The 16,510-nt window shown below is 37.3% G+C and overlaps 1 protein-coding gene across 3 annotated transcripts in view; it reads left to right on the top strand.

Annotated features, from left to right (window-relative positions):
• ADCY7 (adenylate cyclase 7) overlaps nt 1-16,510 on the top strand; it is a 60,624-nt gene that overhangs the window by 39,269 nt on the left and 4,845 nt on the right. For all 3 annotated transcript variants that reach the window (XM_027685028.1, XM_027685029.1, XM_027685030.1), the window contains 14 exons: nt 3,121-3,253; nt 4,486-4,671; nt 4,922-4,965; nt 5,793-5,873; nt 6,897-6,969; nt 7,759-7,856; nt 8,486-8,570; nt 10,144-10,281; nt 11,126-11,188; nt 11,846-11,884; nt 13,242-13,405; nt 14,496-14,577; nt 15,187-15,342; nt 16,007-16,153. In XM_027685028.1, coding sequence (XP_027540829.1) covers nt 3,121-3,253; nt 4,486-4,671; nt 4,922-4,965; nt 5,793-5,873; nt 6,897-6,969; nt 7,759-7,856; nt 8,486-8,570; nt 10,144-10,281; nt 11,126-11,188; nt 11,846-11,884; nt 13,242-13,405; nt 14,496-14,577; nt 15,187-15,342; nt 16,007-16,153 — 1,489 coding nt within the window. The remainder of the gene's footprint in view (nt 1-3,120; nt 3,254-4,485; nt 4,672-4,921; nt 4,966-5,792; nt 5,874-6,896; nt 6,970-7,758; nt 7,857-8,485; nt 8,571-10,143; nt 10,282-11,125; nt 11,189-11,845; nt 11,885-13,241; nt 13,406-14,495; nt 14,578-15,186; nt 15,343-16,006; nt 16,154-16,510) is intronic.

Raw genomic sequence — 16,510 nt, 5'->3', positions numbered from 1 at the left:
CTATATTCACCACCTCCGCCCCCCAAAACCCAAAAACAACTCAGAAATTAAAATACAGCCTGGTGTGGAGTATCCAAGCAAGGAGAGTCTGGAGCTGTTTGTTGTTGCATGTTCTCCCTGTGTAGCATCTGCCACAGGCAGAACGGGAAGGGAGGTGGATGGTCTTGAGTGGAAGAGCCGAGGCAGAGCAGTAACATAACTTGCCATGTGCTCTCAGCAGTGCAAGGACGGGGTCTGAGGCTGATACTCTGGCAGGCCTTTTTAAGATGCTCATTGAAAAGGAGAAATATAACTGTTTTTAAAAAACAATAGCCTTTTGCATTTTCCTCATTTAGGAAAGTATATTTTTTTTCTGTTTTCTAAGTTGAGTTTAGGGATTAGAATAAAAAGACCATTATAAGGCTTTTCCTTTTTCCATTCCCGAATGAGACTGATTTTTTCAGTTTCTTGGTAGTCTATGTAAAGTACTAGTTTTTATTTGAATGGCATTCATGTGAGTATATGTTTAAGCACTAAAGTATTGGTTTCTTTTGGAAAGAGATTCTAATTAGTGACATTACAAGATTGCTTATTATTTCTGCACCTCAGACAGCTCTTAAGTATATGCTTGTAATTTAAAAATTAATTCCTGCCAAGAGATAAGGGGGATATGAATATCAAATTATTTTCTTACATTGGTGACCAAAACAGAAAGAAAACTAGTCGGAACTTAGTTAACAATTGCAATACCAGTAGGGTTGAGTCTTTTAGTGTGTTGATTAAGCAAGAATACAGAGTTGTAAAGTTTCTTTTGTTGGTAAAGCAAATGACATGACTCTGGCATAAAGACATAGTTTCTTAGTCACATTTAGGACCATTGCCTAGTCCTAACAACTTGGATTATTTTCTTATGGTCTTCATGTTTGTATTTGATAAGATGGTAAAGAATTAAGCTGGTTTAGGTTGTCATGCTGATTCAGAAATATTACACTTAATACTTTCTATATGCCTGTCTAGCACTAGCTTATCTTGTGCTTCAAAACTTGCCAGAGCAAACACCTTCCACTTTTGGAAGACTGAGCCTGAGGGGGAGGGAGGCTTTTTATTCACACTGCAAATGTTATGTTATCTTTGATTCCTGCTTTGCAGAAAAATGATGTGTCAGGGATTCTCTATTCCGGTGTTAGGTAGTCCTGCTCCTTTGGAAGCAGAAGTTTTGTCATTAGGAGCCAGTTAGGGGTTTTATTTAAAATAGGAAGTATATGTATATGTATTCTGAGTTTCTGTAAATGAAGAAATTCTAAAGGCTTTTGAAAGGCTGCAGGAAAACTTCTAGCTTTTTAAATATTTTCTTTTCAGTGGCAGAGTATCCTTGTTCACCTTATTTCTGATTTTAAAAATTATTTGCATTCATAACAATATAATGCACTACTAAAGCAGAAGGGAGTAGCGTAAAACCAAAATTAAAAATTCATTTATGACCAATTCTCTCTACTATGCATATGCCTGAAAGATCAGGATATGTTATTCCCAGGCCTGTCAGCATAGGCAGCTGGGTGCAGTGTGCTGGGTGTTGTGTCCCAGCATGACAAGTGCAGCAGTGCATGTCACAGCTCGCCTGTGAGAGGCAGCTTTAGCGAGAGCAGCTTTTGATTACGTGCTCATCCTGGAATCCAGCAAGCAATTAGTAACTGCTGAGAAATCATCGACATATAATTGGGAAAGAAGTTTGCAGTAAGATCGGAAATGTCCTATGACTGTGTGATTTGAGGAGGAGGAGAGAGGAAGCTTGGTACAATGGAGAAGATGGGGATTGAGCAAATGCACTGCCTTTTGAGATGAGTGGAGAAGCACAGAAAACTTGCTGCAGTGCATGATTGTATTTTAAGGCTCAGTCAATCACCCAGAAAGCCCCAGTCTCTGTGGAAGAAAATTATGCTTTAGAGTAAACTGTAAAATTTCAGGTTTGAATGTTCACCTTGACTGCAAAACTATGTAGTCAAGGTAACAATTAACCTTTTTTTTTTTTTTGGAGAAACAGTTGTCAATATACAAATAAAAGTATCCATCATCTGTATTCCAAAACTCTTACCTTTTGGCTTGAAGAGTATTGAAGAATTTCTTTTTCTTCCTTGTTGGAAGTCATGGCCAGTAATCTTCATGTCTTGGATAAATAATTGTGCAAACCTACATACAGTATTAAGAAATAAAGGTGGATGGGATGGTGATTCCCTTACTCTCTGTAGTAAGGCAGGAGTGCTGCACGCTGTCAGCTTCCATTATGGAAATGTTCTATTCCCAGCCCTGAGCTAGTGGATTGTAGGACTGACAGCAGTGTTTAACCCCTCTGTGCCAAAGAAAAATGAGAAAAGCACGAGAAGATTAACAATGAGAAAGCAGAACATAAGAAATGATATTTTATGAACACACGCAAGTCTCTTGTTGAGAAATTATATGGAAAGACTTTACTCATAATCTATATGAAAAGACATGATTTGGGATACTGAAGGAAATGATATTTAAGGGGAAATGTGGATGGGTACAGAACAGTACTAGCTGCTCCCCTCAGAAGTATGCTGGTGGTGTTGCTGTGTCACCCTCTCCTCAGATTGTTTCAGTCAGAAAAGACAGACTTTCAGAATTATCCTCCTAGTTAACAAAAAACATTTTCCAGCTTTTTTTTTCCACAGACTTTGCAACTGTCTTCTCCCCTTCTCGTGCATGTCTAGCACAAGACAGTCCTCGCTTGTGCTTTGTTCGTGAGTTTTTCCCTGCAGCTCTCACCATCTGAAACAAGCTGCCTGTGAGTTTGTCTGTCTTGCCAGTCATCAGATCTCCTTTGATCACATTTCTTCTTCTTTCTTATATGTCTCTGCTTATTTCAATTTAATTTTATGCTGATAGTATCTCATTATGGGAACTGTTTTTCAGCATGTTTGCTATTAAAGATATGCGATGAAGAACTGCACTAAAGGATTGCAAATACAATTTTAAGTACTGCCAGGATTTTGCAGTGGGCTGCCAAAGCAGGAGATGGCTGAAAAGCAGAAATGTCAGCAGTGGCCATTGAAATGTAAATGAAATGCTTAATGTGACCTTTCTGTGAGTGTTTGGGTCTCTTGTTCTTTCTCCCCTTCTCAGCCGTGTTCACATCACTGAAGCAACATTAAATCACCTAGGCAAAGCTTATGAAGTAGAAGAAGGGAATGGACACCTGAGGGATCCTTACCTTGAATCCATGAATATCAAAACTTACTTAGTAGTTGATCCAAGGGTATGTGTATATTTTTAAACATATATATTTATTCAAATATATACATACATTTTAAGTACATAGGTTTCTGTGGTGCATACAATATTTTCGTTCAGGAACAGAATTAAAATGTGGTGTGAGTCAGCTGAGTAGCTTGGATTTGGGAGTTCAGATCTGAAAGCATATCCTGCTGTTTTATGACATGCCTGTTAGCTTGAAGATAATAAGTGTTATGCTGAAACCCCTTATGTGGTCAGCTTAGAATGAATACACATATTTGGCTATATATTTGCCTGAAGAGTGTGTCTCACAAATCCAGGTCAAAGGTGAGATGAAGTAATGGAAGAATACCTGTACTGTGTGGCCAATTTCAGATAAAATATTCCCTGTAAAATGGCTTCTGATATCTTCCTCACTACCTTAAAAGTAAAGTTCACCTTCTTTTCAGGGTGTAAAGGCAGCAACTGTTGGTTGCTCCTTTAGAGCCAAACAGCTGGAGTATTGTTATTTTGAATCGGCTTGTGGTTGATGAGTAAAGTATTTCAAATGAAAAAAGAACGCAAATGACAAACTTCTTCCAGTATAGAGCCACTTTAAATTAGAAAGAACTCAATCTTATCTTTGTTCCTTTTTCCAGCAGTGCACCCCCCCTTCATGTACACAGCTCATACTCTCAGAACGGGGATCTAAGTCTATTAAAAAGGTCTCTGCTAACTTGAAGATGCTTGTGAAATGTTAGAGACTAACAGGTCACTGATGTATCACTTTATTCTGTAGTTTTTGCTTCCTTGTAGCCCTGCAAGGGTATTGCTCTATACCCCGTCTATGCTGCCTGACTCAGCACCCATGACATAGGGATATAATCTAATGTGGAGTCTGTAATTTGTGGGATCTTCTCCTAACCACTGTTTTGATACACCCTCACTCAGGAATCTGGAATCTCTTTCCCTGGTGTTGTGCTGACTGCAAGGAAACTTTATCTGTCCATATGATCCTGCGATCCCTTGCATCATCCTGAATAAACCTGGAAGTTTGACTGCTGCTGTGTTGCAAGTGAAGGCTTGTAAAGGCAGCTGAAGCAAATACATTGTGTACACTGTGATTTGGTTTAGCTCACATTAATTAAATGAGATAAAGGAATTGAGGTTGGCTGACATGTTGCTGATGTGTTTAGAGTCCTACTAAATAGCAAGATTGTATAGTCTTAAACTACTTTGTTTTCTAAATGAGTGTGTTTTCGTTTTTCCTGTTAGTCCAAACAATGCATATCAAATAATCATCTCCCTAAAACAAGAGTTAACGACGGGCTGAAGATGAGAGCATCTGTTCGGATGACACGTTATTTAGAGTCCTGGGGAGCGGCCCGGCCCTTTGCCCACCTGAACCACAGAGAGAGTGTGAGCAGTGACTCTTCAAGTTCCCAAGGAAGGCAAAGAAAGGTGAGGCCTCAAGAAGCGATTGTCAACCTACAACTGCAAACTGCTCCTGCTGTCTGTGGTGTGAAACTCACAATCTGACATGATTTTTGTGGCTCAATGTCTACTGTTACTCTTGGTGTTAAATGTGTACCCAGAACTGAGAAGGTATCTGGGCATCATCTCTTTCTGTCAGAACTTAACAGTATTCAGACTCTGCCAATTTCTAGTATGCTACAATCATAGTAAACCTTATTTTCCTTATTTTGTTTAGGAAATACCTTTGTGTTCCACTGGGCGCCAGAGAACAACTGATAGGTTTGTCAAGTACCTTCTTTGTTTTTTAAATACGTGCTCCTGTGCTCCTCTTGCAGTTCGCTATGCTGTAAGCATGTGATCTTTTGGTTGATTAATCACTGTGTGTGTGGTATTTCTGCGTTAGAAAGGTTAAGCTCAGTCTTTGGCCTTTAAAAGTTCTCTTAGTTCATGGTTGTTACTGTTAGGAGACTGTAAAAGGAACTTCCTTCCTCCTTGTCTTACTGGCCCCTCAGTCATTGAGGTTCTATTTTGCTCCTTTCCAGCAGGATGGAAGGGAGTTCCATCTCCCCGGGAGAGCCCTAAGGAGCAGTGGAAAACAGACCAAACCAGTTCATATACTGTATACATGTGTATATTTCCCTGCTTGTGCTACCTCAGCTTTCAGTTACTCACAGATGCCAGACTTTTGTAATATCATACCACAAAATAAACAGTTTTACATAATATTACCAGAAAATATAAATATTACAAGTAAATATATATTTTTCAATATTTTGTTTAGTATTATTAATATATGCCATTATAGTGTAATAAAGAATTGACACTATATGTATAAATGCTTACAATTGTACCTGTAGCACTGAGTTAAGTAAGGAGCTGAATCATTCTCTCAGTTTATCAAAACATTGTATTGAAAAATGCACGTTTTGAGTAACTGGAGAAATGCCTAGTAAAGTGCCCATTGGTGTATTTGCTTGTCAGTTTTGGAGCATTCTTGTTTAATTTTTCCCTGGAAGCTTACCCCACTGATGTGCTGAGAAAGCGTGCTCTGTAACCATGAGTTGTTTCTGAATAGCATTTGTGACACAGACTCATTTTGTTCTCAGAAATTCATCTCAGAAGGGAAGGATAGAGGAAGATATTTATGATGAAATGATGTCAACCATTGAAGGCCTCAGTTCAACCAAGTATGAAGTATTTTATTTTTTTTCTAAATCTTTTCTTTGAGATTAACCTGCATTTCAATTTAAGTCTATATAAAAAATATACTTATCGAAAATGAAATGTTACCAGGATTTTTGTCTTGGCATTTTTTTTGTTGGTCTTTGTTTTTTACTTAGTTTCTTTTTGGTTTTAATGTGAATATGAGAGTATTACTACTTTATTACAGCAAGAAGCCAGTGGTTTTTCTAGCTGTTCAGTGTGGTGTAGTACTGAGAAACAGCAAAATCATTGCTTTGTTTCTTATGACTCTTCCAAAGTAATGAGCTGAACTGCAGTGTAGGATGGGATAGAAAGTCAGTGTTTGTGTTCTCCTTATTAAAATAAGAAGTGTCAGGAAATGGGGTGTTGTCCTGAACAAACACTATGTATAAAGTCAAAACACAGTTTTGGACATAATAACAAAGTTGCTCTAGTGTCTGGTTCACTGAGGGCAAATGGTCTGTTAGCTGCAGGTGGTGCATTTGACAGGAAATTTGCATTTAAAAGCAGACAAACACTGGCAATGGTGATGGGGTTTTGTTTTGTTTTAATTTAAAATACAGTATTTAAATTCCTATAAAATGTAAAACATTGAATTTGAGAAGAAAAACCTCTTTCATCTAAATTCTTTTAAGGCTGTTCCTCAGCTGTTCCTCATAGAGGCCCGATATTATTTAGGGGAAGTTTTTGGAGGCTGTGAGCCATCTCTAACATCTGCTATTATACTTTCCTATTTGTAAACCTTAGGGAAGGTTTGGAGTTACATTTTTCATGTAACTGGCAGATGCTGCTGTGTGTGAGGGCTCTGGATCTGCCTGTCAGCTCCATAAAAACATAACCGCTCATATGTTCCGCTGTGAAACAGAAAAACCTTGCGGAATGTCAAATGTGTGCAGGAGAGTGGCACCCCCACCCTGTGCACTCTGGAGTCTCAACCACAGTGATGTCTTGCATTGTGTCCTTGGCCTGCTGTGTGCTCCTTGTAACACGTGTCTCTCTGGATGCAGTCCCTGGTGTGGCAAATCTGATGACTTCTGTGGATTTTCACTGATTTTTGCAGAACCTGGTCTTGAAAAAGAGGTTGGTAAGAGCAAAATAATCATTTTTGGTCTTTGATTTGTGCTTCAGAGCAGCATAAGAATGTGTTGGAAACTATTTTCATTCTGAAAGTGGGTTCTGGAGGTGACTGCACATCCGAAGAGGTTTTTGGTGACTGGTGGAAAGCAGATTGCATGAGTCGTTTGAGCTGGTCATTCTTCCTTGAGGATGTGAATTCTGTAGATTAATGGAGGTTGTCTCTAATCTGTGGTTAAACTCTTGGCATAAGGGAGCTACTCACAAAAATAATGAGATTTAAAGAAGAAAAAAAAGAATTTTGCATCCATAACAAAAATACTTTGCTTTCTGTGGTTGTTTCATTGTAGATATAGTGCTGGTATTTGTCAGGTACGGTGTGCTTTTTCTGTTTGAATAACTGCTCTTTAATTTACTGTGCTGTGGTGTCCTGTACTGCTGTTATTGGTGTGGGTGTGTATATACACTTTAGGTTTACTTCTCTGTATGTCCTTTTTTGATAAGGATTTTGACTATGGGTATCTGTGAAGTGCTGATTTACACACTTGCTGAATTTCCAGCTAGCTGAAAATTATCCTTTGGACTAGGATGTTTTTCTTGACAGGTTTTCAAATGCTTTTCTTTTTTTCTTTCTTTTTTTTTTTTGGTGGTTTTCTTTTGTTCTCTTTTAGTTCTAGGTATATTTTTAACAGTACAGTATAAACTTATATATGTGTGTCATCACAAAAATGTGATAGAATTGAAAAAGCCCCACCCTGGAATTATCCTGAATATTTATCCTAATCTGTGTTTCAGTATCGCACCATTCCTATTCTAAAACTCAAGAGTTACTTCGCATGTGCCAGTTTTGTGTTCCTCTGTATATTTGTGATACAGATGCTTATCATGCCAAAGTAAGTGATGGTATTTTAATTATTTATAGTTCAAATTAACCAATAGCTGACGTGAAACTTGTGTGCACAGAACTTTTTGGAGTTCCTGAGGGTTTGTATATAAGAAACATAAACCTCTTAGGATTCATTTACCCTTTGATAAAGGAGTGCATTCATGTTGTTGGCATGAGACTTGATATCAGTATGAAAATAAAACAGAAATATTTCTTTAATATTTAGTTTGCTTAGTACACACAGGGATCTGCTCAGTTAAGTGAGAAATACTATTTTATAGGAATAGTTGGCTGTAAGCACTTTAAGCAGTAGGAAGATGGGACGTAGCTGGCTAAATTGTGCTCAGTGCTCCTTTTGTCTTCAGAGCTACAAGGAGGGAAGTGTTGAGCTTCTTCTCATAGCTTTGAGAAAGCAGATTCTTGATAATCCTGAAAATTAAGTCATGTTTGTTTCTCATGGCTGCTGCAGTGCAGTTCACCTGTGGTTTATGCACAGGGCAGTGGTTTGGGACATCGGGGTAGAATCTCTTAAAGTAGTGATTGTGCAACAATAACCTGTGTAATGTTTTGATCATCTAGTGCTATTAGAAGAATGATATTTAAACCTACTGTGTTTAATGTTTTCTCTTCCTCTAGAACTGCAAAACTGGGAATTTCCTTTGGAATTGTTGCAGTCATCATTGTGCTTATTTTATTTCTGTGCTTTGCTGAGAAATGTATGGTAAGTTTTGTCTTTAGAAAGTTTCCTGTTTTCAAAAGAGGATGGATATAATCTAGCTACTTGGTCTATCTTTTAGGATGATGAATTAAGGTGTTAATTTCAACAGGAGTTATAGGAGTCTTGAACCTCGGGTTACCAGAAGATTCCATTGCCTGAGACACATTTTCATGTCTGAAAACTTGCACTGTAATTTGGAATTATTTGGGTGCCAGAATAGATGGGTAAGAGGGAGGAGGTAGGGTTGGGGTTTTTTTAAATTATTTTTATGTTTGTCATTGATGGTAATTTTGTTTGTAAATACTGATATTTTCCATACTGTAAACAGTGTTAAAATCAAAATAAGTTACCCAAGATTAGTTTTCATAATAATTTATGAAGTGTCATGAAAATTACAAACATATGAATAATTTATTGGCAACAATTTAATAGCTGTTAGAATTCCAAATTCACCATTACATCAATTAGGACTCTTTGCATTTGTAGTTACTTTTTCTTTGCATGATTAAATATATGCCATTACTGTTTAAAAATATATAGAGACACAGCCCATAGTGATGCAGAGTTCAACAGTACAAAGTAAAAAAGTCCTTCTGCAGTTCAAGAGGGAAGGGTTTTAGAGAGTTCCTTACACTCATCAAATCTGTGCTGTGCTAGACCAAGGGTGGGAGGGAATTCTGAAGTGCTGCTGAGAACATGCCACCACCATCCTGTGGCACCATCCTGCTGGAGTGATGGAGGTCTCCCAGGAAAAGTGCCACAGAAAGAAATGGTCTCTTAGAGAGCCAAGTTCAACCTGTGTGAAGGAGAAAGAAAAAAAAAAGATAAAATTGCAGGAGATAAATATTTATGATTAATTTAAAAGTATGGTTAGATAGGTGTATGGATTTTATGTATGTATGGTGGTTTTTTATATGAATATGGATGGATTTTTGCATATCTGTCTAAATGGAGAGAGAGGCGTGTGTATGTACATGCACATATGGTTTCTACATATGTAAAAACACATGGAGAAAAAAAGAAAATTCCAAGACTGCAGTTGCATCAGACTTGAATTTTATGCTGGGAGTGTTTTGCTATAACATCCTTGAATAATGCTTGCAATCATTAAAAGTACTTGCTTTACTAGATGTTTTTCTCTTTAGCAACAATGGAAGGATATAAGGATGGCAAGAATGGGACTGTCCATGATTGGTTTTGCTTTGGTCATCTCAAAATGGATGTTCCAAATATAACATTATAGTTCTATAACTAAAAAAATACAACATAAATTGTCACTGCATATTTATTAACTTTTCTCTAGAACTTTCAATCACATCATAATTCTGTATTTTTAAAGCACAAATTCAGAAAATTTTAGCACCCAATCTCTTTGAAGTAAGGAAGCATTTTCTCTATTTTTCTGTTGGAGAAATGTGTTAGACATTGACTTTGTATGACTGGATTCAAAGCTTCAAAACAGGATTCCAGTGAAGACTCTTGACATTCTCATGGAGAGAAAAAATATTTAGAAATATTTATGCCCACGTATCAAAGTGTTATTCTTGCTACTGAAACAAATTAATGTTGTTTACAGAAGTGCTGCTCAGACCAGTGGCCTTTCCTGCGCCGTCTTTGTGCTGTCTCAGAAAAGGTGGAAACAATGCCTTTACTTAGGCTTCCTTTAGCAGTCATCACTATAGCTGCCTTGCTGATTATAGCCATTTTTAATTTGGTAAGTAATCACATTATTCTGTGACTTATTGTAACATCCACAGTTTGAGTACCTTCCTATGTTCTTTTCATCAAGTATCAGCTTTTTGCTTTTGATTTACACAGGGCATGATACTTACTCTTAATGCATGAGGTCATGTAAAGCATTTCAAGTTCTGGAACTGGAAGTATATGTGGTAGACTTGAGTTCTAGTTTACACCACCTTTTCTTGCTTTCAAGATGGCATTTATAATAACTCTTGATTGTAACCCTCATCACTAAGATGGTCTTCCTTTTTTATTTTAATGTGTCTTTAAATGTTTGGCTGTGGCAGGTGGCACTTTCAGGCAGTTCACTGTGGTGTTTGCACTCACTGGTAGTAATGTGAATAAGGGAGAGAAGAATAGAGCTTGGCTCTCTTTTAAGCAATACTGCAGAAAATGCTTAATTTTCTTTTGTAGGGTGTTTTTCCTGCTGGCTTGGGTCCTTGAATTGACTCACAGTGGTGTCATGTGAACACCACCAGAGACAGCCGAAAAGAAAACAGGAACAGCAGCTGTGAAACTGGGGGATGAGACAAAACCACGTTTGTGCCAGATAGCTGTTAGATTAACCCAGCCATGATGTAAAACTTTACCCTGAACTGGTAAATTTTAGCCTTCTTGCACCTTATGTGTGCACATGTTTAATACAACTACATGGGATACCACTGTATTTCAACATCTATTCAGTAGCCCTGAAAAGGCAACCAGATCAGGACTCTGTATAATATGGAGAACAAACTCAAAATCAGTGACTACCTGCTAACAAGTTTGTACAGTGATTTTGTTGATGTCTTTCCTTTTTTTCCCCCACATAAATCAAGACTACTGAAAAGAACAAACCTGCAAACTTTACTGGATCAAATGACCTGTGTGCTACCACCTATGTGAGTAGAGTACTGTCTTAATTTCTAAGATTAAAATGAAATGAACCTTGGCTGGTGGATATAGAATCATAGAATATCCTGAGTTGGAAGAGACCCGTAAGGATCATTGAATTCCAACTCCTATAATATAGACGGATGGCAACATTTTGATGTATTTTCATCTTTTTATAAAAATAGATTTTTTTTTAAAATTGTTGAACACAAAGACTTACTCATGCCACAAAGGCAGTTTTGAAGGATATTTTCTATCTCATTAACTATAGCTTTCCAGAGCATCCTTTAGGGATTCTCAAAAGTCTGGAGTACTCATGTATAAAACTGAAGTCTTGTCTTCTTTTGGTCTTTCAACACATTTGAAAGGTGTTCTCCAGCATTTCTGCAAGGGTAAATTCAGCACTTGCTAGTGACACTAAAGAATTGTTTCTGAGGGTTCCCCCTTTTATCTCTTTAATTCCAAAGTAGCATTCTGTTTTGAGATCATGCAAATGTTTGGGATGCTCCTGTGTCACCTGACCACCTCTTAGATGATGGACACGTTTTTATATGATGTACAGCAGATTGTGTGAGGACCCTTCTTATTGTGCTTATGACAAGTGCATATAAAATGCACACTGTGCTTATCCTGTAATTTTTTGTTTTTGCATGTCTGTAAATCAGCCTTTTGGAAACACAACTCATTCCTGCATTGAGGAAACTGTAAGTAGTGTATACCTGTTACTTTAAAAGCCATATTTTTTAATATTGTGTATATTTACTTACAAGTGGCAAGTTCTGTTGCTGTATAAAAGGCAGTTCTTTTAGGTATCTGACAGCAGAAAAGTTCTTAATGAAATCAGTATTGTTCAGCTGCTGTTGCTGTGCTGAATAAAATATGGCTTTGCAGTTTTTGTAAATTTCAGACTTAAAAACCTTAAAAGAATTTAAGGAAAAAGAAGTAGAACAGGATGATGATGTTTGAGTCTGAAAGATGAGAACTGTACTTGCAAGTGTCCCAGCAAAGCGTCTTGATAAAGTGAAAGAGTTTAAGTGGCTGACAGACCTGTGTTGGTGTTCTCTACGTAGTGGTTTCTTTTTCAGAGGTTTGGCTTCCAGGTGAGTGTTTGTTACCTTTTGGAGGTTACACTCAATACCTTTAGGATGACAGAGTTGGTACAATTTGTTTCATATGGGCCCTGATTAGTTCTGGCTTCATTCACTTCAGCAGAAACTGCTTAGCCAAGAATCTCACAATTCTGTGGGAGGTCTGTGCTGTTATGGGTGGGAAAACTGTGCTTTGTGCATAAAGAGAAATGAATTCTCGAGGAGCAGAAGCTGAGGTAATTGTGGAGCAGTCTGTGGACTGAAGTGTGCCAGCTCAGCCGCTCACACCCCTGCCTGGGGCTGCAGGGACCAACCCTGTCTGTGCCACGCGCTTTGTGCCACCCGACATGTTCAGTGCTGCATCCTGAGCTGGGACACCACACCTGAACTGGGATTCCTCTGGGAAAGTGTTCAGTAATTCCACTGGATAAGGGCCCTAGGTTGATAATGCTTGTTAGCATCAAAGTTCTCATGAAGGACCCGTGTCTAAGGTTGGATAACAGGTCACGGTCTTCACATTTAAAAGGATTGGAGATGGGAATGAGGTATCTGCTTAAGGTTACAGTGGGAGAGCACATTCAAAATAGGATTAGAAGGCTGGAGTTCCTGGTTCAGAGCTGATTTGCTGTCTTGAACCTTAAATAAGTAATTGCTTAAATTAATAGACTTCAGAAGATAAATTCTCAACACTCTTCAGTTTTTATCTGGCATTGCTTGCTTATGTTGGTGTGATGTTTTTTGTTTAAATCCTTTTGTTTGCCCTTGAAAAATTAAAAAAACTTAACTAAAAAAAAAGTATTAAATTCAGCCTTTTAGTGCCATTAAAAAGAAGGGTATTTAGTGTATTTAGCAAGTGACCTAATTTCTTCTGTTTAAATTACAGTGACCATGAACTCAGAGTATTTGCTATGGTTTGAAAATGTCTTAGGCATAAAGTCTGAATAATGCAACTGCTCTTTAAATTCTTTTACAGTATTATGCTTACTGCTGTATATTGGGGTTCATCGCTTGCTCAGTATTTCTTCAAATGAGCTTTGAACTCAAAGTTCTCCTCCTGTCCATTGCTGTGACTGTCTACCTCGTCCTTTTTAATACCCCTCAGCAGAGGAACTTGAGCTTCTATGGCAACAACACCAGGTGCAGTGGGAAATTTCTTTAGTGTTTCATTAAAGGAGGTGTTAGATTTTCGTACACCTACTGGAATATTGCAATATCAAAATCATGTAATTCAAACATTGCAAACCTTTCTGTAAAGTTAATGACAGGGAAATCATATTAGACAATATCACTTTTTTTTTTCTTTTTAAACAAAGTGTGTGTTTTCTGAAAAATATCTGTAATGTGGCTTCTGAGATCCCTGGAATCCTTATCTTACTTTAAAGGCTAGGGAGTCTTATTAATCTCATAATAAGGTTGATCTTCTGATAAGCTATGAAGAAAAGCCTTGCTAAAAGTCTGATGCTCAAGCTGTGCTTGTGAGACCTTGCAAGTCAATAGAATAGTGAACTTCATGTACTTACCTTACTGAGTGTATGTATTTTAAAAAGTAACAGCAATTTACCTGATCTAATTAAAGAAATACTTAAGAGAAGTCATGTGGAAAGGTTTTACTGTCCATTTGTAAGTCTTTCTCAGATTCCTCTGAAGATTGGAATAAGTTTATTTTGCAGAGGCTGTGAGCTGTCAGCACACCTTAAAAAAGCCTGAGCGAGCTCTTAATTTAGCCTCTTAATTGTTCATATGATCAGAATTTAGTTTGCATTTGTAAAAATTAATAGATGGCTAAACTGATCTTACTATAAAATATGAGTGGTGTCTTAGAGACAGGTATGATTGTCTTTCCTTCCACAAATAAGAAAGTTTCCTTTCCTCCTTTAAGGTTTTGTTGGCTGTGTTTTTGTGAGGTGGGGTGGAAGTTGAAACTCAAGTCTGTTGGAAATTAAGATGGCTCCAATAAGATAAAATCATGTTTACTTGAACATCTCGCTTCAACAGCTACTTAACAAGGTTTCAGCACCCAGTGTGTCCTTATATGAAAGGCAGCCCATGTGCTGGGCTGACTGATAATCCTTTCTCGTTGTTAGGAGAGGACCTGAACCCAGGCAGCCACTGGCACAAATGAACAGTGACATTGTGGTTTATGTCCTAACAGACACCCCCTTCCCTTACCCTTAATCATGTAGATTAAAAGGGTACAGATAACTATTTATTGCTTTCTTGTTTTCAGGCTTTTCATCAAAGAGCCGAGAATAATGACTAATTTATATCTGGTTCTGTTCTACATAACCCTCGTTTTACTTGCAAAACAGGTACGTATTTAAAACACCATTGCTTAGTTCTTTTACTTGCAACAGGTTGATTTAAATAAAATGCAAAAGTGTTCTTCCATGAAATTGTGCTCTAAATTAGTGTATATTTTTATCTTATTTCAATATTCTGGTCTTGGTCGTAGATAGTGTACTTACTTGGAATAAGTTATAGGTAATGCAGAATTTGTTACTGTGAAAGGATGGGAACATTTCAATATCTTTCAGTAGTGTTTGCATCACAGAAGTGAGAACTTCCCGATTCTTCCAGTTTGGATCTATTTGTATTTATATGCCAATTTTCATTCTAAATCAAGGCAGCAATTCAAGATAAAAATAATCACCAGAGTATTAATGTGTCATTTTGGTAAATACACTTGATGGTACAAAGTGGCATTCGGTCTTACTGACTGCTTCATATTTTTCTGACCTTTGTTCTCAAAGCACATCTTTCATAACTATATAGACTCAAAGGGCCTTGAGGAAACTCTATTTCTTTTTATATATGCTTTTTAAAATATATATTTTATATGTGCTTTTTGAAAAAATTGACTAATATTTTTCAGTGAGATATTTTATGGATTTAATTTATCATATTTGGTCTCTTTGCAGATTGACTATTACTGTCGACTGGATTGTCTGTGGAAGAATAAGTTTAAAAAAGAACATGAACAATTTGAAACTATGGAGAATGTTAACAGGCTTTTGCTGGAAAATGTACTTCCTGCACATGTTGCCGCATATTTCATTGGTGAAAAACGAAATGAGGTATGTTGAGTCTCTGCTCTGTGAAGGACAGTAAATTGGACCTCTGTGACATAACATGTGATGTGAACAAGCCCACAGAAGCCTGTTTGTATCCCAAGACCTTTGTAAACCCAAGAATCTGCTAACCAGAGAGCCTCAAAAAAAATTGCAGACTGTTTGTGGCAGTCCCTGAAATCTGTTTTCAGAATGGGTGGTTTGGCTTCAGGACACCGTTTAAGTTTGACAAATGTTGAAAAGGGATTTACTACTTTCCAAAGATCATATTTTATCAGAGAGGATACATCCTAGTTTTTAGAGAAATCAGTTGAGGAACAGACAGTATCTCCTTGGTAGGAACCCCAGTGACAAGTTCATTGATAAGGATTGTTTTTTTAGACATCTCATCTTATTCTGCCAGAATGTCATCAGAGTGAATATTGCTGTGTGTCAGGAGGCTGACAATGTCCAAATAGATGAGAATCTTTAAGGTATCAGCTTTTCCTTAGGCAAATAAAACTTTGTTAATGTTTCTGATAAAAATAAGAGATGCCCACTGTAAAGTGCTGTGATTGACTTCATAGGGAAACTGTAATTTGATTACTGATTAGAAACAATTGTCATGGGTTTGAATACCTATGGTGGGACGTGACTGCTGACAATGTGTGGATATATTGTTTTCCTGTAGGACTGGTACCATCAATCCTATGACTGTGTCTGTGTCATGTTTGCATCAGTACCAGATTTTAAGGTGTTTTACACGGAATGTGATGTCAATAAAGAAGGCCTGGAATGCTTGCGGCTGTTAAATGAAATCATTGCTGACTTTGATGAGGTAATTAAGCTCAAAATGCACTGGATTACATATTTGCTGCAAAATAAATGTTTCACTAGATCTGTCAGCATTAGAGGAGGAAAAAACATTTTTACACTGAACTAATATTCTGACTTCAGCCCTGCAATCTTGAAGGACATATTCCTGTCTGGCAGGGATTTTCAAGTACAACATCTAATCCATTAGAAGTATAGTTTGAAAGTCCGGAATTTAAGGACTTTATTTCAGTACTTCAGTGATTCTATTTCTCCTGTGAGCAGGTAAAGCAAAACTGTGAAACCAATCTTCAATACTGTATCTAACCTTCAAGTCAGTGATAGTATTCCTAGAGATGTTTAATGTTTATTGTAGAGAGTA

The sequence above is a fragment of the Neopelma chrysocephalum genome, unplaced genomic scaffold (assembly GCF_003984885.1).
Source record: "Neopelma chrysocephalum unplaced genomic scaffold, ASM398488v2 Primary Assembly neopelma1_68, whole genome shotgun sequence".
Taxonomy (NCBI): domain Eukaryota; kingdom Metazoa; phylum Chordata; class Aves; order Passeriformes; family Pipridae; genus Neopelma; species Neopelma chrysocephalum.
The sequence above is the reverse complement of the archived record's forward strand: the minus strand, read 5'-3'. Positions and strand labels throughout refer to the sequence as shown.